Source organism: Abramis brama (assembly GCF_963993115.1).
Source record: "Abramis brama genome assembly, chromosome: 25".
In the NCBI taxonomy this organism is placed as follows: domain Eukaryota; kingdom Metazoa; phylum Chordata; class Actinopteri; order Cypriniformes; family Leuciscidae; genus Abramis; species Abramis brama.
In genome coordinates, this window is record NC_139987.1 from 15,914,584 (window position 1) to 15,940,254 (window position 25,671).

At 38.1% G+C, this 25,671-nt stretch overlaps 1 protein-coding gene across 27 annotated transcripts in view; it reads left to right on the forward strand.

Annotated features, from left to right (window-relative positions):
• The window catches only part of dlg2 (discs, large homolog 2), a 218,905-nt gene that overhangs the window by 171,848 nt on the left and 21,386 nt on the right, over positions 1-25,671 (forward strand). For 12 of the 27 annotated variants that reach the window (XR_014604607.1, XM_084103815.1, XM_084103826.1 and 9 more), the window contains 5 exons: positions 72-230; positions 9,713-9,869; positions 13,171-13,273; positions 14,720-14,764; positions 23,574-23,688. Coding sequence is in view for 26 of the 27 variants with exons in the window: in XM_084103815.1 (XP_083959941.1) it covers positions 72-230; positions 9,713-9,869; positions 13,171-13,273; positions 14,720-14,764; positions 23,574-23,688 (579 nt within the window). In the remaining variant the exon portion in view is untranslated. Of the gene's footprint in view, positions 1-71; positions 231-9,712; positions 9,870-13,170; positions 13,274-14,719; positions 14,765-20,625; positions 20,687-23,573; positions 23,689-25,671 lie in introns of those variants that run through there. The other 15 variants (XM_084103835.1, XM_084103838.1, XM_084103816.1 and 12 more) reach the window with 4 other exon arrangements.

Sequence of the window (25,671 nt, forward strand, 5' to 3'; positions counted from 1 at the left end):
CTATCGATCTACTTCAGCGCACTAACCCTAGCTGCTCTGCTCTCTGCCTCTCTCTTTCTCTCCCACACCAGGCCTCCAGAGCCAGTTTACAGCACTGTGAACAAACTGAGTGACCGCGCCCCCTCTCCCCGTCTCTACTCCCCCGTGGAGTTTGATAAAAGCCCCATGCACTCAATCCCCCACTTCCCTCACTATCACGTAGGCCTGCTCCCTGACTCCGAGATCACCAGGTACTAAGCACAGCGCTCTGCATGGGACGTCAATAAAAATTCTGTGGCCACATCTCACCTGCATGACCACACCCTAATGTATGCTTTACGCCCCATTTTAAAGTCACCTGCATTCCCCACCCATCATGTACTAGTTCTAGTGTACCTCGCTCTTTCCTTAGTCTTTTTTAATAAATCTGCAGAGGTTTGATTCAGTGAACGGGGTTCATGTTTTGTAAGAACCATATTTTGAAAGAACCTCCAAAAAAGAAATCAAAATTAAATCAATGTACTTACATTTTTAATAAGAAATACACTACCATTCAAAAGTTTGGGGCTGTGGAATTTTCAGCATCCATTACTCCAGTCTTCAGTGTCACAAGATCTTTCAGAAATCATTTGGTGGTCATGAAACATTTCTTACTATTGATCAGCATTATACAGTATTTTCAATAGAAATCTTCTGACATTATAAATGACTTTTAATGCATCCTTGCTAAAAACATTTCTTAAAAAAAATAAAAAATCTTACTGACCCCAAACGTGAATGAGAGTGTACGTATGATAACGGAAAAAACAGGTTGCTCTACTGCAAATGAGCTGCTCTAAAAGCTTTGCATAATTCTCATTCATTTTTTACTCCTCATACTTCATCCGACAATAATGCAAAGTGCACGTAGAGGACACGAGCGTGGAGATTGGTAGTTACCATGGCAGTTACCCGTGACAACGATATAACTGAATCACATCTCTGCTGCAGCTGTCCACTTACTTCCTTCCCTTCCCAGCCACTGTCAATTTGTCTGTATTTTCATTTGTTAGTATTAGTGTTAGTAGTTAGTGTTTGTATTGCTTATTGACAGCTTCCCCATGAAGGTCAAAGCTTGGCCACTGTCATTCGCGGTTTGCCTGTGTGCTTGTGGCATCCATTCAACATTAGTGCATCATAACTCAGAGCGGATTGATTTTATCCTCCTTATTTCCTGCCTAACTGATTTCACTTTAGGTCCAGGCAGCAGCTTGTATCGTTAATTGGATATAAAACTTTATTAGCAATAACGCAATATCTCTGCTCTCGCTGATTAAATGACTAGGCTTATAAATGTAATAGTCGGGAGATGAACGGAGTGTAAACAGGGGGTTTGGCCGCGGAGGAAATGCTCTTCGGGACTAAGAGACTCTCTGGCACAAATGGCTGAGTAATGTTTCACTGTTATCCAAATCCTGCGCATAATGCCCTCAGCGTGGGTGTGCTTTGTTTGCCGGTTTGTTTTGATTTAAATTTTTTAGTTCATTACTCTATGAATTATAAAGCGCCGTCTAATTGGCTTCTCTGGGATTTGAATTGATTTGCATTTCAGAACGCCACTGCTAACACCTAATGCATCGCTTAAATCCTCAGGACTTGCGAAAAAAGCATTCATGAAAATGCCAGCGTTAACATCTGTGATTAATGGATCGCTGTCTCTCATGTTCAGGGTCTGCCAGGTTTTTGATGATGCTTTTCAAGGGAAAGCACAGGCAGCAGTTCTGTGAAAATGGCCAGTTCTGTGTGACCGAGCATGTGAGATTGTCAGTATCTTACCAAAAAGGGAACAGTTATCAATTTATGGTGCACAAACACCAAAATACTCTGCCTAAGAGTGCTGTTACTTCATATTAGCCTTGTTTGAGTAACTCCTGACAGCTGCCAGTAAAAAAAATCATGTGGCGCTCTAGGAATATATGGTGCGACAGGTTGTTAAAAAGCTGTGATTATGCCCTTGTGCCATTTCTATGCCATTCATGGCTCAAGTTATTGGCTCAAAACTCTGGATGTAGAAATGTGGTCCATGAGCTGGCAGATGTCAAATCCGAGAATTTTCCAGGTATCACCGAACTCTTTAGGCATCACCAGGAGATACTGGTATGCAATTTGCAAAATGATCCTCCAAGCAGATTCTTTCTTGTTCAGTGTAGTCATACCCTTTGATTTGACTAGAATTCAAATGTCTTTGATGTTTTCTTAATGTGTATCCACTCGGCAACTGTACACAAACATTAATGTGATCTTAATCAACAACCTCTAGCATGGTTCCCAGAGAGTATTTCTCCAGATCCTGTCATCTCTGAATCATCAGTCAGGAGGGAGATTCCTTCATATCACTCAGTTCGGATCAAATGGATGAAGCCGTTTGGCAGAATCGCTCTTGGTTTCCGGGCACTTCTGTAGCTTTGCACCATATGCGTTCGGTGGGGGCTGTGTCCCCTACACTGGCTGCTCACTGATTTGAAGTGATAGTATGATGATTAATAATTTGTTTGGGGCTAAAAACAAAGGGTGCATACTAATTGTGTTTTGCTGATGTGGACAAATTTGCAATGACATCGACCATAAATCACAGTTCCCACAAGATTTTGTTACTTCTAATTTGTATGACTTGTGTTCCTGTTAGAGCAGGATAAACTAGCTTAATCTAGTTTCCTGACAGATTTTTGAAATATGCTTCTGGAGGACGCAAATAACAATTGTCTGAAATCTATAACCAATTCTAACAGTGGCAGGTGTTGTTTATGTATATTGGTGTTGTACGAGAAGAATACTAATTCTTTCATCTTTTATTCATATCTTATATTATCAGTGAGGATGTGAAGATTAAATTAGCTAAATTTTTAAGTGGTGTTTGTTAAGACAGCCAAGGATAAGAGATTTGAATTAACTAACAAACCCTAAGGATTATTCTTTGGTACATAAGTTTTGCCTATGTATTTTGATGGTTTTATTATGGATTTATTATTTTAAAAATAGACTTATCGAAAACTATTTACTTATATAACTATTTTAAAAACTATTTAACTCAATTCATTGCTCTGGCAACACTCTAATATCCAAAATAAACTTGAAAAAAAAAACTAAGAAGACATACATATCTTGTTGTGGTCAAATTAATGATTTAATAATTTTGCTGCTTGCCGTAAAAAAGTCTGTCTTAATGGACTGGTGTTCATATTTAATGTACTCTTTGGCTGTTTACTTAGAAACAAAATGATTGATTCTCAGAAAAGCTGTTTACATTGTGGCAAAAGTGCATCCATTGTTTGTTCTTTATTCCCTAAATATCCTTTGCAATGCATTGTGGGACATGCACTTTAGTGAACCAACAAATAATGAAACCCTCTCTACCAAACCTCCATCTTCCCTCTCACTGATAGTTGGCAATACAGACGCAGCTCACATTGATCAGCGGTACAATTTCTACCAGCTTTGTAACACTTGTTTTCATGTGCTATTTTCCCTCGGGAGAAAACATTGAAGCTTTTTAAAGCAAAAGTTCAGTGTTTACTATTGCGTCATCCTTTAAACTTCCCTTGCGGGGCCAACCTGCTCTTTAAAAGGGACAGAAAATGAAGCAGAAAAGATTCGATTGGATCTGCTGAGTGTATCGGAGTTTACCGCTGTGATTCTAATTTCTAACAGTCAAAGGTGCAGAAGAGCCTGCTATCTGGAGACTCCATTGAGCTAAGAAGTGAAAAGGCCATCCAGTTCTCTCGCTGAGAGAGCGTTTTTGAGGACGGCGGGGAGGTGCGTGTATCAATACACGTCTTAACATTTCTACTCAACAGCTAAATTGCTCTGTGAGTGTTCTCTGAATCTGTGAATCTGATGAAAGCCTATTGATTGTGTCGAGAGGTATCGGATATGTTTGAGGGTGTTGTTCGATCTGCGGCATTTATAGATTGGCACCACAGAGTGTTGAAGCCTGAGAGAAGCCCAACAAAGGTCATAAGGTATTCATGGTTTTATTTCGGAGGTCATAGCTGTTGAACTGGATGGATGGATGGATGGATGGATGGATGGATGGATGGATGGATGGATGGATGGATGGATGGATGGATGGATGGATGGATGGATGGATAGATAGATCGATAGAGAGATGGAGGAATCCATGGATGAATGGATCAATAGATGGATGTATGGATTCATAGATAGATAGATAGATAGAGGAATCAATGGATCGATGGATGGATAATAGATGGATGGGTGGATAGATAGATGGAGGAATCAACAGATGGATGGATATATCGATAGATAGATGGAGGAATCAACGAATGGATGGATGGATGGATGGGTAGAAAGATAGATAGATCAACAGATAGATGGATGGATGAATAGATTGATAGATAGATGATGGATGGATGGATCAATAGAAGGATGGATGAATGAATTGATGGATAGATAGATCAATAGATAGATGGATGATTCGATGGATGGATGGATGGATGGATGGATCTATAGATGGATGATTGATAGATGGATATTTGAATGGATCAATAGATGATGGATGGATAGATCGATAGGTGGATGGAGGAAATGATGGTTGGATGGATGGATGGATGGATGAATGAATAGATCGATAAGAGAGATGGAGGAATCAATAGATGAATGGATCAATAGATAGATAGATAGATAGATAGATAGATAGATAGATAGATAGATAGATAGATAGATAGATAGAGGAATCAATGGATGGATGGGTGGATAGATTGATAGATAGATGGAGGAATCAACAGATGGATGGATGGATGGATGGATGGATGGATGGATGGGTAGAAAGATATATAGATCAACAGATGGATGGATGGATGGATGGATGGATGGGTAGAAATATAGATCAACAGATGGATGGATGGATGAATAGATCGATAGATAGATGGAGTAATCAACGGATGGATGGATTGATGGATGGATGGATCAATAGAAGGATGGATGAATGAATTGATGGATAGATAGATCAATAGATAGATGGATGATTCAGAGGATGGATGGATCTATAGATGGATTATTGATAGATGGATGTATAGATAGAGATGGATATTTGAATGGATCAATAGATGGATGGATGGATGGATGGATGGATGGATGGATGAATAGATCGATAGGTGGATGGAGGAAATGATGGATGGATGGATGGATGGATGGATTGATAGATAGATTGATAGGGTTCATTTGTTTGTGAATTGAACAGGAATCACTACTATTCAAAAATATGAGGCTTGAGGCTTAACAAGATTAAGCCCTTTGAAGAAAAGTGACAACCATATTTAGCTCCAGTGTTGCTGACGTGCCTGATAGTTGTGTCCAACAGATGCCATGTAATGGGATTAATGTTCTTTACAACACACACAGTTTGACTGACAAACCTAGAATTTGTTTCAAGTGAAGTTACCAACCATCTAGAAATGGAAAGAACGTGTTAAAGAGCAAAAATCCATTAAGGTTTCTTGCTTTGTCGAGCGCTGAAATATGCAGCTATTAGCTTTCATCTCGTTTCTTCAAGGCTGAGGGTCATTATAGGTACTCTGCAATTCTTTTCCTTCATTGAGGTTGAATTTGAAAGGCAATGGTTATTTTGCCAGTCGACAACAGCGCAGCATGCCAGCCCATTAGAAATGACAGCTTATATTTCACGTGGATGAGGCTTATGACACATTTTCATTTTCAGAATGCTCTTACACTGGAAGAATGTTTGGAGTGAGAAGGGAGGGAGAATAACACAGGATGACAGTGAACAAATGATTGTGGGTAGAGATGTGTGTGTGGTGCTGCATATGAAATGCCAGTCCACCCCTCTCCTCCTCAGGTATTGTGAATGGAAAACGAGTGTAACCTATTTGGTTTGTTTTCCCATTTGGGTCTGAACTTGAAATGATAAACTGGCTGTTTGTAATCTGGGCTGAGGTGTTGGGGGAGACAGACAGGAGCTCTATCAGTGTTTTGCAGCAGAGAGAGAGAGACAGAGAGAGAGAGAAGTTTGGAGGATAGAAATGCGAGTGAAGAGAAAAGATTGAGAGAGTTTAATGAGGATGGTTATAGCCGGTGGGGCGCTGCACGCACTCAACCCACCTCTGAGCCAGCCGTTACTCAAAATAAATCTATATGCAGTGTCAAACACCTACTGATCAGCATATCATTAGTATCAGCGTGAGTCCTCAGACTTCAGATCAGTTGTCACAGATGCTTGTGATAATCTGCAATTTATGTTTGTATAAGCTGGAATAATACAGGCTTAATCATTTCTTTTAAGCTTTAAGGTAAAACAACTTAGTCCAAAAAAACCCCTAAAAACTAAATACTAACTATTATTCAAGTTACCATGAAATCAAAATCGAATTTTTTTGTGGAATATTGCAGTTTATTATAAATGATTTATCAGTGAACATCATTATTTTTTAAATTCATGTGCCCTTGTAATGTTTAATTCAAATAACTTTTATTTTAAAAAAAATTCCGTTTCATACCGACCTTAATTTTAATATTTTTATCAGATTTGGTTAATTCATAATTTTAGAATTATATTATTTCTATCCTACTCACTACACTCACCTACTCACGAACCACTCACTAAGATGAATAAAATCAGAGCCACCTTAAACTTTGTTGTCATGTCACAGTCATCATGTGTCTTGTCTTCTGTAAGCTGTGCAAGACAATTATCAATCAGCATATATGCCACTTCTGTGACTTGTTTAAAAAGCCTGCCAGCACACCTTTTCTGTGCCGTATTTGCATTATTAAGACATATATGACTTAATTCTACTTACTGCTGAAGCATGCTGTTGGGATTCAGGGTAGATTCTGTTTTTAAAAGAATTATGTGGTTGAAAAGAAATGGAATAGGGTGCCATCTAGTGGTAAAAATCGACTGGTGTAGATCACCTTTTTCCCCATGTTCACATATTGGGTGCTTTTCAATTCTTATTTGTCCATCCTCGTTTCCTTTCCTCGCGTCTCAGCTCCAGCCCCTGTAGGATGGCTGCAAGGAAAGAAAATGAGGACGGAAGAATCGAATGAAAGCTTTTTTATACATTGGAATACTTGATCACTCGAGCGTCACTTCACAGCGTCATCAGCTGCGCTCAAAGAATAGTAGTGATTTGAAATATGTGAGATGTGTGGTTTATATAAACTGCAAAATTAATTTATATGTGCGTTACGTTTGGTCGATAAAACTAAGCCAAAATGCATCCCATGAAATGTGAAAACACACTTTTTGGGCATAAACAATTAGAGAATTAAGATGTCCTTCAAGATGGCTGAGCTCGATCGGTTTCCGGGTCATAGGATGGAGGACGGAGGAGCGAGGAGACGAGGAGGGATATTGAGAAGCACCCATTGATTTTATTACAAAGTGCAAAGGGAATTGGAACTGTTCTTTGCAGGTCTTTTTTTTTTGGCACTCATTCATTAACAATGGGCGGCATTTTTATATCTAATGGGTAGCCTACTACTAAACATGTGAGCTCCATTTCTGTAGCATCAGACCAATCATAAGATCAGAATATGTGATGAAATTTGCTCTTAATAGCCACCAAAAATGCTAGTGTAAGTGTATATTTCTTTATTCTGCTCTCCATTACATACGCTCTGTTTGTTGTTAGGATGACAGACCGTTTAAAAAGTAACATTTTTAAGCGGTCTAACAGTGCCCGTCAATGTTAAAATTATGGCCAATCAGATCAAAGAAAGCGTGTGTGGTAAGATGTCAGTAGCTAAACATTTAATATTTGACAACTGTTTTACGACAGATATGTTTAACGACCCACAGTAACATACAGTGATGCAAACTACTGAACTTTTTAATGTAATTTTGCTATCTTGAATTGAAAATATGCTATCATTTAAATGTTGATGTCATTCATAACTGAATGTGATGAGAGAAGAAACTTTTTTGACATAATAGACATACAAACAAGAGTTAATGTGTGCATATTTTGGAATAAAATATTATTTGCAAATAGTTTAACTGCCAGGCAGTCGTAACTGATTTGCTGAAAAGCAGGATTACTGGCGCAATCAGAATTACCACTTACTGATTACATGTTTGTTTGATCAACTCCTGATGCAACCGATTGGCTGAGCCTTCTGCTGTGTTTTAAATAATGCTGTTGTTTATGTTTCTACTTCATCATGCAGCCAGTCAGAAAAAAAAAGCTCATAAATATAATGATTATGCCCAAAAAGTGTGTTTTCACATTTCATGGGATGCGTTTTGGCTTAGTTTGTGTTTATGGCCTGAAGAGCATCTGAGGCGAGCCAAACAGACGCACTGAAAAAGAGAGAGAGAGAGAGAGGAAGGGCCTGCCTCTCCTCCTCACAACTAGGTCAGATTGAACACAGCGCTAGCGGATTAGCCTTCTGTTCTAAAATAGCTCCATCTCTGGTGTCGTCTCTTTGCATTATCATCTGTGAACTCAGGAGATTGTTTATCTTCACATTTCAAGTGTATCTGACAGAAGTGTCACAGCTCAAGATATCTCTTGGTTTGATTGGTCACACTTGACAGGATGATGCCCCAACTGTCAGGATCCTATGACTAACTGAATGGGCCCAGGCTAAGTGGATCAGACTTTTTGGGAACATTTTATCACAACCTATAATGTGTTTCAGCACAGCTCGGGATTCAAATTCTTAAAAGAAAATTAAAAGAATAAAGAAATGTTGTGACATAAAATAAGAATTATTTGAATATATATTTTTTTTATATCTTAAATTCTATACTATGTGTGTATTGTTAAGCTGATAATATAACTTTATTTTAAAAAATTGTTTATATTTTATCTATTATATTTTATGTTTTAAATATGAGTGTATATGTTACCGGCAAAGTGTGTAATCCGGCATTCTATAGAATGCCTAGGTAATGTATAGAATTAGGTAATGTATTTTTTGCAAAAAACATCAGGAATTCTATACATTGCCTAGGCATTCTATACAATACCGGGATTACACACTTTGCCGGTAACATATACATAAACATAACGCGGTATATTATGTATGTATTATTACATTTTATATGTACACACACTGTTAGAAAAAAAAACAGTAAATCAATGCTATATGTTTTAATCACAAGATAATTAGGAACATACTATCTATCATAGTATATACAGTAAGTGACTGTGTGTGAGAGAGAGATATTGTATGTGTGTGTGTGTGTACCTGGTATTCCCTATGTTATGAGGACCATTATGTCCGCTCAAGTATAGCAATACAAAGATATATAATTTTTGACCTTGTGGGGACATTTTTTGGTCCCCATGAGGAAAACATCTATAAATCATATGAAATGATGTTGGGTTTTTGAGGGGGGTTTTTTTGTAAAAATGTGTGGTTTAGGGTTAAAGGATAGAATATACAGTTTGTACAGTATAAAAATCATTATGTCTTTGGCGTGCGTGTCTGTGTGTGTGTGTGTGTGTGAGAGGCTGTGCGTCTTCTCCGTTTCTAGGAAACCGGGCGGAAATGGGACAAATAGCACATAAGTGGAGCAGTCCCCAATAGGTGTCAGCTCTTGTGCTTGACTACATTATAGACCGTTTGGACCGACCCAAGTGTGTGGATACGTGTGTGCGCGCACGCATAGTTTGCATGTGTATATTTACAAAGGAGCACAGCGTGTGTCAGTGGAGATGCTGAGCCCTACGGACTCTGATCTGATGTATTACCTGAACTGTGTGTACAGGGAGCCCAGGAAGATCATTCTGCACAAGGGCTCGACCGGGCTGGGCTTCAACATCGTTGGAGGAGAAGATGGAGAAGGCATTTTCGTCTCCTTCATACTCGCAGGAGGGCCAGCAGACCTCAGCGGAGAGCTGCGGAGAGGAGACCAGATCCTATCCGTAAGTGGACGCACGAAAATACACAAATATAGAAGGGCTTATCATATATATGAGCACAGAACAGAAAATATCACAGTGATCATCACAAAGTACATTGTTCTTCCTGTTTGTTTCTAAACATGAGATAATCAGTTATTTATTGGGTTTAACATTTATTACGGTTCATATATCTGCCTCAAAGGTCATGAATAGACTGTCTTTGTTAAAAACAAAGCTGTAACCACTATATAAACATTTAGGAGGACATATCTCTCTTAATATTCAAATGAGTAGTTGATAAATCTAGGTTTTTAAATGACCTTGTTTCTTTAACTTTTACATTAGGGTCCCCTAGTCATATGTATTATGTATTATTGTTTTAACAGACCTAAATGTTTATGGGGTAATATTAATGTTTCTTAATTTTTATTAAGTACTGATTATTTTTTTATTTGAACAAACATCATATATACTATTCCCACGGAGTAGTGCAGCACCTGTGCTGAACAGGAGATGGCGCCATCACATCATTCTGTGAACTCTAAAAAACTTGTGCCAAAAACGTATTATTTTTTTTTATTTAATTTTTTTTTGTCTAGTCACTACTCAAAACTCCACCAATACCAGATTTCTTTTTTCTAATTATAATTTCAGCACCGAGTTCTTGGCACAGATACAGTGCCGTAACTTTTTTGGCGGTGTGTTAATTGACAGTGCAATTACAGCTCTCATTGAAACAATTCAGATGAGCGATCCACTCGAGAAGCTCTCCAAGCTGATTTCCCATCGCTGATCTCATCATTTATGTTTATCAGAGCTTCATCAGAACTCGCCGGTCGTAATCAGACCCCTCCATCCAGATCCCCGCAATTACTGTCTCTGCCACTTGAGCTGAGAGCAATCACAGTCTGCCTTCTTAGGACACTGATTAGAAAGCAAGAAAGAACAAGGGAGAGGAGAGAAATGGAGAGGGAAGGAAGAGATAATGGAGTGCTGGCCTGATTTGGAGTCTAAGAATAGCTGTGGTGTACCTTCTGAGTTCACACTGTTAAATGAGCATTAGGACACGCTGCAGGCGCACTGAGACTGGCATACACACGCCACATCTCACACACACACCTCGTCTGCCCCTCCCACTGCACTGTGCTCTCATGTCAGGTCTTCTGTTTGTAGTCCTAAACCTGCTGTTGCACAAGATCCTGTTCCCCTGCAGAGACCGCCCCCCCCCCCCCCCCCCCCCCCCCCATGGACCCCAAAGAGATTCCATTGGCTATTAACTATAAATGATGGGAAATCGCTTTAATTAGTCTTAATCATGAAAATACGTGACTGTATTTTAATTTAACTGACTAAAAAAAGAAAAGCGCTTTTGATTAGCTTAAACAAGAAATCACAATGTTTTGTGTTTTTCAGGCATTGAGAAAGGGTTATAGGATCTTTTATGACATCGAAAGAGAGTTGGCATTTTGCATTTTCAGAACAGAGATAAGTTCTGTGCTTAACATTACATGAAGATACTTTCCCAATTTGTTTTAAAACATTAATTACACACAGTCCTACTCTACCATTAAAAAAATTTTAGGGCTGTGAAACGATTAATCGCGATTAATCGCATCCAAAATAAAAGTTTGTGTTAACATAACGTGTGTGTGCTGTGTATAATTATTTTGTATGTATAAATACACACACATGCATATATATAAGAATTATTTGCATGTATATACTGTATAAATATTTATATATAATTAATATTATATATAAATGTAAATATTTTATATAAAAAATAACAAATGTTTCTTAAATATATACATGCATGTGTGTGTATTTATATATCCAAATAATTATACTCAGTACACACACACACACATATATTATGTAAACACAAACTTTTATTTTGGATGCGATTAATCGCGATCAATCATTTCACAGCCCTAAAAAAATTCTAATTCAAATAAATTGTTCTTTTGAACTTTCTTTTTATTCGTATTTTCTGTTCTGTTTTTAATTTTCTATTAATCAAGAATATATAATGGTTTTCACAAAAATATTAAGCCCCACAACTGTTTTCAACGTTGCTACTGTATTAAGAAAGTATTTAGCACCAAATCAGCATATTAGAATGATTTCTGAAGGATCATGTGACACTGAAGACTGGAGTAATGATGCTGAAAATTCAGCTTTACCATCACAGGAATAAATTACATTTTCAAATATATTAAAATAGAAAACAGTTATTTTAAATTGTAATATGTCACAATATTAATGTTTTTACAATATCTTTGATCAAATAAATGCAGCGTTGTTGAGCATTTATTTCAGTGACTTCAGTGAAACCTTTTGCCCACCCCAAACTTTTGAATTGTATTGTCCAGTACCTCAAACTTGAACTTTGAAACTGTTGAATGCTTTAAAAATGTAAGTTGCTAACAAGTCGCTACATAATGACTACAACGCTTGTCAGCCATGGTTAATTTATTCCACAACTGAAAGTGTCCAGTAATGGGGGAAACCGGGAAGAAACAAATATCATTTGCCTGGTAATGTGATCTTGACATGTCGACCCCCACAAAACAGCTTTTATTAGGCTACTGATTTGACAAGAGCCTTCATGGGAGTGAACATAATTTAATACATATTTTTCACAATTACTATTGATTTATTTATGTGCAACACTTTTTAATGAGGAAAAATGAGTGCACCTGTAATAGCAGTTTGCCTGCAACACCTGCTCCAGGTTTGTGTGCCAGCAGTGTACAGCGGTTTCCTGCCCTCAGCCGGTCCCAGCTTGCTTGAACTTGGACTTTCAGTGGCTCAAATTGGCTCATAAACAGAGCTGATTATGCAGACAGCTTAGGCAAACTCATATTTTGGAGCAACACTGATTACTTAGTGGTCCAGTCGTTGCAGACTCTGGCTTACAGGGTCCTGCCACCCACTGATCTGCTACTGTAGGCTTTTCCTGAACCGGAGAACCGTGCATCTGGATCACAGCAGGCGTTTCTAGGGCCAGATCACTCCAGGCTTTCCTGCAGCAACATACCACATTTTTTGAAAGTCAGGCAATTTAAGTATGAGAGCTTTAATAAGAGTGACAGTATTGCTGCCCATTTAATACTTACAATTTGAGACATTAATATAGGTCAGGTGATGAATTAACTTTTATTTTAATGCTTTATGTACACTTATAATGTATTGTTAGGGATAATAAATTGTCAAGTATTGTTGATCATTTAGTTAATGTTTCAGGTGAGTGTTATTGATGAAACATCATTAGACAGTTAGATGCTAATGATGTAACAGCCTTAGTTGTGATTGATTTCAGGTTAATGGAATCGATCTGCGAGGTGCCACTCATGAACAAGCTGCAGCTGCACTGAAAGGAGCGGGGCAGACGGTAACCATCATCGCCCAATACCGGCCCGAGGGTAAGTGTCCGTCAGCTTCTCCTGACCAAACACTGTCGATGAAGATCACATGATTCTTACTCATGGAGCCAATCACGGTGCAGAGGTCACCTTTAGCTGCAGGCAGGACAGAAACACAACTCACCCAGACGTTTTTGGGCCAAGGCCAAGCCGGTGCGCACATTATTCCTCCTGACTGTTACAGAATAGCGCATGTGCCCTCGGAGTGTTGAGGTGCCATGTTTGATAAGTGTCAATTAGGGGGTTTGGCTGCTCTGGACTCCAGTGACCCATTCAGATGGGGTTGGATGCATCACCATAGTCTCGGATCTGAGAATGTTTTCACTGGCTTATCTTACTTAAAGGTGAAGTGTGTTGTTTTTTTCCCCGATGTGACAATGCTAATTTAATGTGCTTAGACAACTACGAAACTAAAACCTTTGTATGGTTCACAAATTCCACACAAAAAAATCACGGTTTCCACAAAAATATAAATAAAATACAACACAACTGATTTCATTGTGATAATAAGAAATGTTTTTTGAGCCGCAAATCAGCATATTAAAATAATTATTTATGGAGGACCATGTAACACTGAAATTTTAATTAGGTTAAATTACAGTTATGAAATGTAATAAAATATCACAATAATACTGTACTTTATGTATTTTCAATCAAAGAAATGCCTTGGTGAGCATAAGAGACTTTTTTCCAAAAACCTTTTAAAAAATCTTACCAACCCAAACTTTTGAACAAAAGTCTTTTTCACTCTTCAAAAAAAAGACTCAAACGCAAAAAAAAACTAAATTCAATATTAGCGTTATGTATGTTACTTGCAAATAATTGTATTTTATTCTTTTTTTGGAATATACTAATTAAATATATATATATATATATATATATATATTAATAGAGAAAATGGCTTTGTAGAAGCAGATGGTGTACTGTAGTTGTGCCATCAACCAGCAGAGGCCAACTGAAACATACGGAGCCCCTAAAGGGACATGGTGCTGGAAAAAATATGAGATGGGAGGAAAATTATAATTCAATGTTTTTGCATTCCCCCAAGAAACTGTGTTCACTCGCAAAACATTTGCGTTCCCCTGAGAAACTTTGCGTTCAGACCTCATTTCAGTCATTTATCCCAAAAATTTATCTCACTGACTTTGGGATGATGGAACTTAAAGTGCAAAAATGCTCTGGGTTTTAGGACTCATTCCTGCAGCACAATTCCCAATTCCAATTGTTGCCACTAGGGGCACTAGAAATGACACATTTCACCTTTAAATTGTGGCTATACAAAAATACAAGTTATCATATTCTCCATGACATAGGAATCGGTATATGAGGTGTGCATAGCATGAGCTACAGGTGTGTGCTCGTACAGTCTGTGATAAGGTGAGAGAGACAGATGTGGCAGTGTGGTCAGGTGTGTACTGATATGTCCTCTCTTTTTTCACCCGTCAGAACTTGCCCTGTGCTCCCCACGCCAGGCCCCGCCTCCAACTGCAGGTTTGTGCCATGTGATCAGCACCTGGGTCAAAAGCAGTACCACACAGACAGACTGCACAGAGCTAGACCACAACGAAAATGCAGATTTTACAGTTCCTTTGTTTTGCCTTCCCATGAGGCTTTGGGAACTCCAGGACAGTTGGAGCGCTGATATCTGATGGTCTGGGTTCAGAGCTCAGGTTCTGTCTAACTCTCTGCAGTCTAGCTGAAGAACGTGGTCTCATTCTTGCCCCAGTGGCGGCTCTGACCATGGGCCTCTCATTCAGGGGAAGGGACAGAGAGAGACCTTGCTCTCCTGATAATCCTGTGTGCATCCTGTGTTACCCCTGCCTGCTGCCTCACTTGATAAACTCCTCGGCTCCTGTTGTGTTTGTTCTTGGCTCTAACCCGCCCGTCCAACACAGACGGCTGCTATACAGTACATACACATCTAGATATTAATACTGAGAGATCAAGACAACTTTTACATTTTAATAATATTATGGAAACCATGATAGATTTGTAGTATTCCCTGATGAATAGAAAGTTGAAAAGAACAGTATTGTCTTTAAAATAGTAAAGACTTTTATAATGTTACAAACGATTTCTGTCACTTTTGATAGTAAAAAAAATAGTCACATTTCTTGGACGGTTGTTTAGTGATTATAACCAAGCAAAGCAGGGGCTGATTCATGTGAATTACACGATTCAATATGAAACACTGAGTGTTATCATTTTACACAGTTACTAGAAGATGTAGTTGCATTATTATTTTTATTTTATTGTTGAAATATTACGTATTGAAGTTATATTTTATCATATATTTATGCAAATCACATGGACACACATGACACTTAAAGCCACAAAATTGGGTCTTTTACAGGAAGTTATATGGGCTTTACCAGAAGCTAAATTAACAGCTCAGGGTCAGGGTTCGGGTTCGGGTCAGCAGCCATGCTTGTTTACTGCTCTGCTCACTGTCTCTACTCCTCTCCTCCTCTTCCCCCTTTGACCTTTTCCTCTCCCAAACAACCTGTTTTCCCCTGCTGAAGCCAACACATCCTTTCCACAACACACAGATCATGCTCACAGAATGGCGGCTTGTAAGCCCACTTACAAACACAAACTACTATGGCAATTTTCTACACTAATATGTTTCAGCATATTAGAACAGATTCGTAGTCTATTCTATCAATTGTCACACAACTGTGGCACCAAAAGTATTTGGACACTTACGCCACACTTAAAAATAAAAGAATGTATTTGGTATTTTGTATTTAATGCGATAACATTTATTTTTAAGTGTGACTTAATTGTCTAGATACTTTTTGGGGCCAAGGTATGTATTAATGCATGTATTATTAAATGAGAGGTAATGATTGCTACACATGATTGAGTGTCCTGTTACATTAAAAAAATAAACACACGACAAATCACTGACACATGATGTTCTATTTTCACATTAAAACATGTTTCTAATATAAAATTGCATTCTTTAAGACATCAGACGCCAACTATAATCATACTGAAGTCTGATAATACATTATTTGTGTTAAGATTCCTGTCATTCTGATGACTGTAGGGAATCTGGCTAATGACATTCTAGCATCTGACACCCATCCAGCATATATCACTGAATGAGATCCTATGTAGAGCAGTTAAATATGTGGAGGAGAAACATAGTTAAGGTGACATTCTCTGTCTGCCAAGAGCTTAGAGGGGTCGGGAGTGCTCTGGTGCAATCAGTTTGGCAAGTACATAGGATTCCACATTCATCAAGTTGGACTTGAGGACAACTTTAGCTGATGGAGGAGGTGAAGATGCTTTTTTATTCAAACGGCAGCAAGAGACAGAGTCATCAGAGGTTTCTAGAGAGCGTTCTAATATTGACATTTTATTCCTGAACTCCCAACAAGCCCCCTTGCATTATTTCCTGAGTGGGATAATGTTGATCTTTTGCCGACCAAGCCTTTGTGAATCAACAAGAATTGATTCTCTTGCCATTCATATTTTATTCTAATGGCAATTTCCTCCGTTTGCAATAAAGCCATGCACTAAGCAAAACTGTTTAGTATAGACGTTTTGTGGGCTTTCACAATAAGTTTCGGGGGTGCTTTCACAAGTTCTAGATAGTCAGCATTATGATTATTTAGTCATAGAGCCGTGGTTCCAACTAGGCTGATCTTTTGTCCGTAGCTCGATCTAATTCCCCTGATGCTCTTGGGATCGATTCTGGGGAGGTAGAGCTCATTAAGGTGCAGTGGTAAATGCAAGCTTGCACTTTCTGCAGGGGTGTTGTGGGACTGCTGAGATGGGCTTTCCAAGGGTCCTTTTCATCAACAACTCCCCGAGCCATTGCAATACGACATCCTCGCTGTGTTCCAAGAATACTGAAAATGGATTGATAATCAAGCAAAATCATAGTCAAGCTGTGATTGAGGTTCTTAGTCTGTCAAATCAAAACTTGAAGTAGACTCTTATTCCAGAAACTTTTATTTTGTTTTCTTGTTTTGAAGAAAATCTAAGCCTGAATTGCTCTTAATGGAGGAAAATCACTTATTTAGGAATCTAAGTACTGGTCAGGGGAAATGATTAAATGTGTTTGATTTTTAAAAAATATATTTGTTAAATATTCTTTTTTTTATTTTTTTATTTAAAAAAAAATTCTGCGCTGGTTTCAAGACTTTTATGTAAAAGTTACTTTTTATGTTTTGCAGAACCACATATGCTTTGGGAAGCAAAACATTTTATAGCTTTTATTTTATAGTTTTAATAAAAATTTTGTATTTTGATATTTTATATTTATTTGTATATTTAATAAATCAAACACTTTTTTATTTTTGCTACAATACAATTTAGGAACATTTTATTTTTATGACCTCAGATACAAGGGTTACAGTATATAACCTCCATATAATTAGACAAAACGACTAGAGAGATGGTAGGTAGATCATTTAAGCGTGGTCAGACAGCATTAGCTAGCTTGTGTACCATCTCTGGGAAACATAATTACATGTTATTTTATCAAAGTGCTCTCGGGTACAGCAAACACTCCCTGCACCTTGGTAATTTCAGGTCAGAGTGCACTAATAGGTTACTGAAACTCACACACAGATCCACACACTGACTGACAGACCATCTTCTTCCATCAGAGAATGAATGGATTGTGGTATTTTTTTTCTACCTTTTCGCACCATCACTACAGAAATACTTGAAATGGCTGTCCCTCAGTGCTAGCTGACTGAATAACATAGTCATGCTCTCAGAACACACTGCAGTTTTTAGCTGGCATTTTGAAACAGAGAACAATAGCCCTTGAAAAGGTTTTTCAGAACTGACATTTTCATTTGTTGTTGTTGTTGTTGGTGTGTGTGTGTGTGTGTGTGTGTGTGTGTGTCTACTCTACATACCACAGAGATTTATACCAAAGCTGGTTTCCATCAGAAATCCTAATATCTAATGTTTATGTGTGAAAGAGAATGCAATCTTCAGCTAACAGGCTATTAATCATTTAGCTGGATAGCCAGAGCTCTATGAATGAATATTTTACCGTAATATTGTGTGTCCTGTCTGATTTATGACTAACCTCTGCTCTCCTCCATCTCATTCTTTCTAATGAAGCCCAAGCATCTAAGGAACTTCCACAGAGAATGAATCTTCCACATAACTATCATTTTATTGTACTGACAGATTGTACAGTTAATTTTCTTTTTTCTTTTTTTTTGGTGCTACTAATTTAAAGGGCAACATTCAGAGAGAAGAATTTTGTGCCCCAACATGATTTATAATATTTATAAGCAGAATCTGGTTGATTTGCCATCCATGGACTGTAAAAAAAATGAAATAATAATAATTAGTTTAACCTTCTGAGAAGCATTTAAGGTCAGGTCAAACAAGGTTATCTCTCCTCCTGTGAGGAATATTCTTAATTGTGTTGTCAGTCATTTTATGGCAATGTCCATTATCTTCAGTTCGTAACTCGTCTCGGACATGAATTATACATCAAATTGTGCAGCAGTGTGTTTCTAAGTAATCAGGCTTACAATTTTCACCTGGTGAGCAAAAAATTTTATCCCAAAGACTTCGAAGGGGGAACCCGAGCCATAAATAGAGACCAAAATATCATATAGAGAACCACGTATGTTTTTTTCGAACACCCTAGCAGGCACATAGTAACACACTAATACCACTCAGAACACCCTAGAAACCACATAGCAATGTTTTGGCAACCACCCAGAACACCCTTTCATTGTTTTGCACAGGTAAGCATCAATAACATTTCCTTCAGAAAATACAAAACAATTTTTAAATGTTCTTTTTGTTTTGTTTTTTCAACTTTTTTGGTTTTGGACTGATTTTCAGAACTCCCTTTGGATTGTTTGCGAGTATATATTTCTGTAATGGGCTGTGAGGTGGACATTTGCCAGCGTTTAGCCACTGCTTGGCCCTGATCCCAAATATCCTGTGGCTTAGTTTCTTTGGCTGAGCTGCTGTATTGGCAGATTCTCAGGAGGACATGCACAGTTTTTGCATTCAAACGTACATGACTGCTGTTTACACACAAACTCACTCGTGTCTGTATGGACCACACCTTCATACAACTCCATCACTCTTAAGGGACAGTCACATTTACCAGTGCTCGGCGATTACGCCCACCTGGAGGGCTTTCCTCCATTGACTGCCAGTTTGTTTGTTTTTTAACCAAGTTTGTACTAAGTACTAATGTGGTAAGGCAGTCATATTAAAAGACCAAATTCAGTATACATCTTATTGATGATGCATACTATGTTCAGGCAAGCAGATGAACCCAGAATATTATCGCAATGCACAATTTCTCGTTAAGCGTTTTTCCATAGAAAACCATTATAAAGAAAGCGCTTAACCATTTAGTCATTGCATTCATAATCTTATATTTTGCCCTCCAGGTTCCGCTCATGTTGGTCATGTGAAATTGCCGCACTGACCAACAGAAAGCTGCTTGGTTTGAAAATGACTTTGTGTGAGTAGTGATCTCTAAGGTATTGACAATGGACTGTCATCATTACAAGCATCACTCACCATTGTCTTCTCAGCACTGAAGTTTGTAGATACAGTAGAATTATTTGAGCTAAAAGCTTGTTCACAGATGTGTGCTGACATCACTCAGTCTCTACTTCCCTGAAATATTACACTGTCAGTTTTGCAGCTCACACATTGTGATTGCAGCTGCTGGCGCAGTGATGCTCTTTTCCCCTGCTATGGGTGGAGCTGTATTTGACATGTTGGAGTCACTGCACAACAGCTAATGAGACTACACAAGCTGTCCTCTATTAACTGAAAGCACCTCACTTCAGACTGACACAAACATGTATGTATGAGTGATGCACAAGGGTGGCTGTCAGAATTGATGTCTGCTGTGCAGTGTCTTATCTCTGTCTCTGGACATGTGGTTATCCATCATCGCAAACAGCCTGTAATCTTCCCCGGATTTCTCAGCTTGAAAGATCTGAGGCAGACAGAGGTAGAAATCTAAGAGGTAGAAAAGAGGTAGAATTTGATTTCTTAATTCACATGTGCTTTTCACAAGCCTGCTGCTTATGTGCACAAATTCCTTTCATATGCTTGTGGAATCCGCACGTTTTGAAGGACCGTTAAAGCTGAAATATTTGCTGGATTTGTGGCTTGTTCACCTTTAAGTGAGCTAATACGCTGCAGATTGAAAACACAAAGCCGACATCAAGAGAGAAAATCCAGCATGGCTTTTGATCTGGACTTCTTCAGGGGGAGGAGGGGCTCTAAGACACTCAACCCCGCCCACTCTCGAGTTCTAGCCAATAGGAATGGATCTGGAGGAGAGAGTGTGTGTGAGAGAGAGAGGGGAGAGGAGGTAGAGTGGCAGTCTTTGCTTGTGTGTAGGGAGCGGTCAATCTCTCACAGTGCTGCAGTCTACGAGCATCCTCAAGAGTGAGACTCTCTTTTTATTCTCTCATTCATTCATTCTTTCATTTATCCTTTATCCATCCTCTCTTCCAGCCACTCACCTTTTCAGTTTCTCCACTGTGTTGCTGATTCATTCAGTTTAAGTGAGAGTTTACTTGCAAGCACATGTGTGTGTGCGTTTGTTAAGCGTGTTTGTGTGGGGTCTTTGGGGCTTGATTTGGTTTAGATGAGGTTATATGCATGTTATACTTTTGAAAAGTGCAAAAAAAAAAAAAAAAAACGTGCATGCAAGTGCATATTTTGCCATTGTCCTGCCTAAAGCGACAACTTCCCTGGCGAATAGTTCTCAAGGTATGAACTTTTTTCAATCTTTTTATATAAAAAAAAATCTAATATTTCTAACTGTGTTCCAAAAACATCTCCTGAAGGTTTGTGTGCTCAGCAGTCTCTTTTCATTTGAGTGGATTTGTTCGGGATGAGTGCGTCCCTCACTGCGGGATTGTTTTGGGTTCTCTACTTTATCCTTCGTCTAAGCTTTGCACCACTCCGAGACTCTGTTTCTCTGTTTAATCTGTTTCTCTCTCTTTCCTTCTGCATTTTTCTCTGGAGAAGAAGCATCTCTTTGTGTCATTTTTATTGTTTAGAGGATCTCTGTCTTCTTAAATAACATTGAGGCCGCCATCAGAGAAAGAGGTAGAGCTTAGTTTCCAAAGGTGGGAGTTTGAATGTGAATAAATCCTGTATATTTCATTGGGAGGGAATGTGGAAATATGTGAGTGCATGTCTTTTTTTTAACACTGCTTTTACAGCACATCACCGATTGTATCATCACCATAATTGTCCTTGATCTTCCTCTGCTAGCCCGCAGACTAATGACAACATTTACTTGTCATTTGACCTTTGAGTTCCTGCAAGGACAGACAGGCTCTCAAAACAGCCTTATTCCTCGGCTGAACCTTCGAAGACCCTTATGCTCATTTAAAACATCAGAAGCTGCTCAAATCACCTTGTTGATTAGTTGGTTAGTTTAGTTATTTACTAAGACATTTTTAAACCAATTAAATGGCTTAAAAACTTAAGATAAAACGAAAGGGACTGGATGAAAAAGGAAGCAGAAATAGAAACCAAATGAGCTGTAATATGTTGCTCAGGTGTGGTGGGTACTCTGTCTTGCTGGTCTGGTTGCTCTAATGGTGTTCAGGCTGGGCTTTGGGGCATTGCTGAGTTCTCAGTTTCAGCACATGGTGTGTGTGTGTGTGTGCTTGTGTGTGCATTGGTCTCAGCAGCAGCAGCTAGAGCAGATGTAGTTCTCTGCTGAAACAGGGCTGAGGTGTGCAGCAAACTGCCATGCCTTGCACTAGATTAGCTGCTGAATGAGCTTCGGTGTTTTAAAGCTCATGTGTCTGCGCCTTCCTAAAAAAACAATTAGATATTCCTTCTCTCTGAAATATTACTGTGGTAACACTTTACACTAAGGTTTCATTTGTTAACATTAGTTGATCTGTTAACTAAAATTAACTAACCTTGCGCTGTTACTGTATTTGTTCATCTTTGTAAACGTTAGTTAATAAAAATACAGCTGTTCATTGTTTGTTCATGTTACTTCACAGTGCATTATCTAATGTTAACAAATAGAAGTAAATGTTGAAATTAACTTAAACAAAGATTAACAAATGCTGTAGAAGTGCAGTTCATTATTAGTTTACCTTATTGTAAAGTACCATTATTTTCTATGCACTACCGTTCAAAAGTTTGTGGCCGGCTCAATTTTTTTAAAATATTTTTGAAGTCTCTTATGCTTAACAAATATGCATTTATTTGATCAAATATAGTAATATAGTGAAATATTATTATAATTTAAGATTACTTAAGATAGGTAAAGATAACTATTGTAATATATTTTGAAGTGTCATTTATTTCTAAGATGGCACAGGTGAATTTTCAGGGGCATATCCTCATGTCACATCATGTGTCAAATGATTCCTCAGAAATCATTAATATATGCTGATTTGGGGCTCAAGTAACATTTCTTATTATTATTAATGTTGAAACCCGTTTTGTGGCTTAATATGTTTTGTGCACACATTTTTCAGGATTCTTTAATTAATACAAATTTCAAAAGAACAGCTTTCATTTAAAATACAACTATTTTGTAATATTAAAAATTTCTTAACTGTCACTTTTATGTAGTTTAATGTAGCCCTGCTGTTTAAAGTTGTAATTTCTTTCAAGCAAATACATTTTTGTATCATCTGTACTAGTGTTTTAGGAGGATTTTTGCTTAATCTATCATCATATATGTTTAAAGTTGAGTGGGATCTTATTATAGCTTTTTTATTTTTGCTTTTGTGTTTATGTAAGGTTTGAACGGCCAAAAGAATAGGGGGTCTTAAAAAAGTACATAAATATGGAATAATATACAGTCAGCTGGTTATTATCTTGCAGAATGATGAATGTTTCAGTTCTGCAGAAATCTGTGGAGATTCAGTATCAGCCTGCATATAACAAAGAGACTGAAGTGGGATGTTATCGGATATCATACATTTTCACCACAGAAGATACATATGACATTACCAGCTCTCTCTCTCTCTCTCTCTCTCTCTCTCTCTCTCTCTCTCTCTCTCTCTCTCACACTATTTATTCTACCTTTCCTATATTGACTGTGTGACCTTGTGCTAGAAGTCAGCACAGAACAGGTACAGTAGCTGCTCGTATCGATCGGAGTTGTCATCTCAGACAGCATTTCCCTCCAGAGAACTTTTTATGAATTCTTTGGTTTGAGACATTTTTTTTTGCATGTGCTACGTTCTGTTCTAGATTTTAGAATTGCTATTGCATATTTTGATGTTTGGTTTAAAAAAAAGATTTTTGCATCATGTTTATGCTTGCTTGGTTATGTTTGTGTTTACAGAATACGGGCGTTTCGAGGCCAAAATTCATGACTTACGAGAGCAGATGATGAACCACAGCATGAGTTCTGGATCCGGATCCCTCAGAACTAATCAGAAACGCTCACTCTATGTCAGGTAGACCTCATCTATTTAAACATAAATTCACACATTTACTCCGAACTGCAAGAATTCATTTTCTTAGTACGTTTTTTTTTTTTCTCTTGTTTTTCAGTACATTATCTAAAAAAGCAAAAGTGCATATTTTCCTTAACCCATGGGCATTTTTTTCTGTTTTAAAGCAAAGAAACTCTAGCAAACATTTATACCTAAAATTTTAATTTCAGTTATTTCAAGGTATTATCTTTGAAAACAAGTCTTATCTCACACCATTTATCTTCTTAAGGAGATTACTAAGATTACAAGAAGTATTTTTACTGAAAAACAAGATGAGAAACAGATCAAGAAAATGTTTTTGTTGCAAATGGCTGTTTCTGTCATTACAGATGGGATACTGATATCCCAACAGCCCCCTGATCATGTAAAAGTGGCATTAACGGTCTCTCCATGGCACTCTTGTTATGTTGGAATGATGTAGGATTGATGTGAACATCAGTGTGATCTCTCTGGGCGATGAGACATGTTTCTAGCCTGAAGCAAGATATTTGTTAGACACACACACTTCAGGGGTTTGCGTGTGAACCAGCGGGGTATCTGAGTGAGTTGAGTCAGAATTCATCAGCGTCCACATTTCTTCTTACATACACACACACTCAAAATAGCACACGTCTCATGTGTGTGCTCTGATCCTAGATCCGCCAGGATTGGGGATCATGTGTTCACTACACAGGAAGTCATACTGTTTTACATGACATTTAGAAGAGCCATTGATATTTAAAATCAGGAGGAAAGTGAACAACAGTGATCCATTATAGAAACCTCTCTTTGCTTATGTGTTCTCTCTTCTTAATTCAACAAAAGTGTGTGTGTGTGTGTGTGTGTGTGTGTGTGTGTGTGTGTGTGTGTGTGTGTGTGTGTGTGTGTGTTTGTGTGTGTGTGTGTGTGTGTGTGTGTGTGTGTGTGTGGTTGATGAGCTTTGTGACATCAACTGATAAGGAAAGCTATTAGTATTTAGTTAGATAGTTTGTTAGTCAGTTTGATATTTTTGTTGTATAAAAGTAAATTGGGTACATTTTAATATCATGTTGATGTAAATAATATAACTTGATTTTGTTTGTCTATATTTTTGAATTATGCATTTCTCATTTGCAGACTTTATTCTCATAAATTAATCTTATTGTAGTAGCAGTTATTGTTAATAATGTTTGTCCAGTATTAATATTTTATAATAAAAAATGGTGATATGTGATAAATATTTAATATTTATTTCCTGGGGCTTCTAAACATTTGACCTCCTCCATAATACTGACTTCAGCTCAAGAAATTATTAAGAAGATAAACAGTATAATCTAAAGACCTGCGTGATATATTCCAGCCTCCAGGTTCACTCCAAACGTCCCATGCATCAGCACTCTTTGGCTAGTCTGCCAAACAGCTGCTATGGTTCTCCCAGATATGTTTCACAATACAATCAGCAGAGCAGAGATTAGTTCTTGATTAGCTAGCGACAAGCAGCTGTAGATCCCCGATTTGGCTTTGTTATTGTGTGTTAGCTGGACAATTTCAGCGCACCTGTGGAGATCCATTGTGATAAATAGCTCTCCTGTCAGCAATTATACACACACACCTCCTCTCCTCATGAGGTACAGTACAGCATGTACCACTCCCACAGCATTAAAAGATGCTCAATATCTCCTTCCCAGCTGCAGTCTAATGCCGCAGGCCCCCTCTGTGGGTGCCGGATAATTGTATTGTGCCGTAGCCAGTCATTTGGGCCGTAGAGCTGGCCGTGTTTGCAGAACACGGATGTCGGGAAGAGCAGAGACACAGGAAATGAGACCTTATAAGGAGTCATTTATTTGCTGCAGCACAGATCAGCTCACTAAAGTCACCTGTTTTTTTAAGTATGTGGTTTTACTAATGCTGTACTTAGGGCTCGTATTATGGGTGTCATATGGAAAAAATGTTGTTAACTCTTTTATCTCATCAAGTTATTGGCAT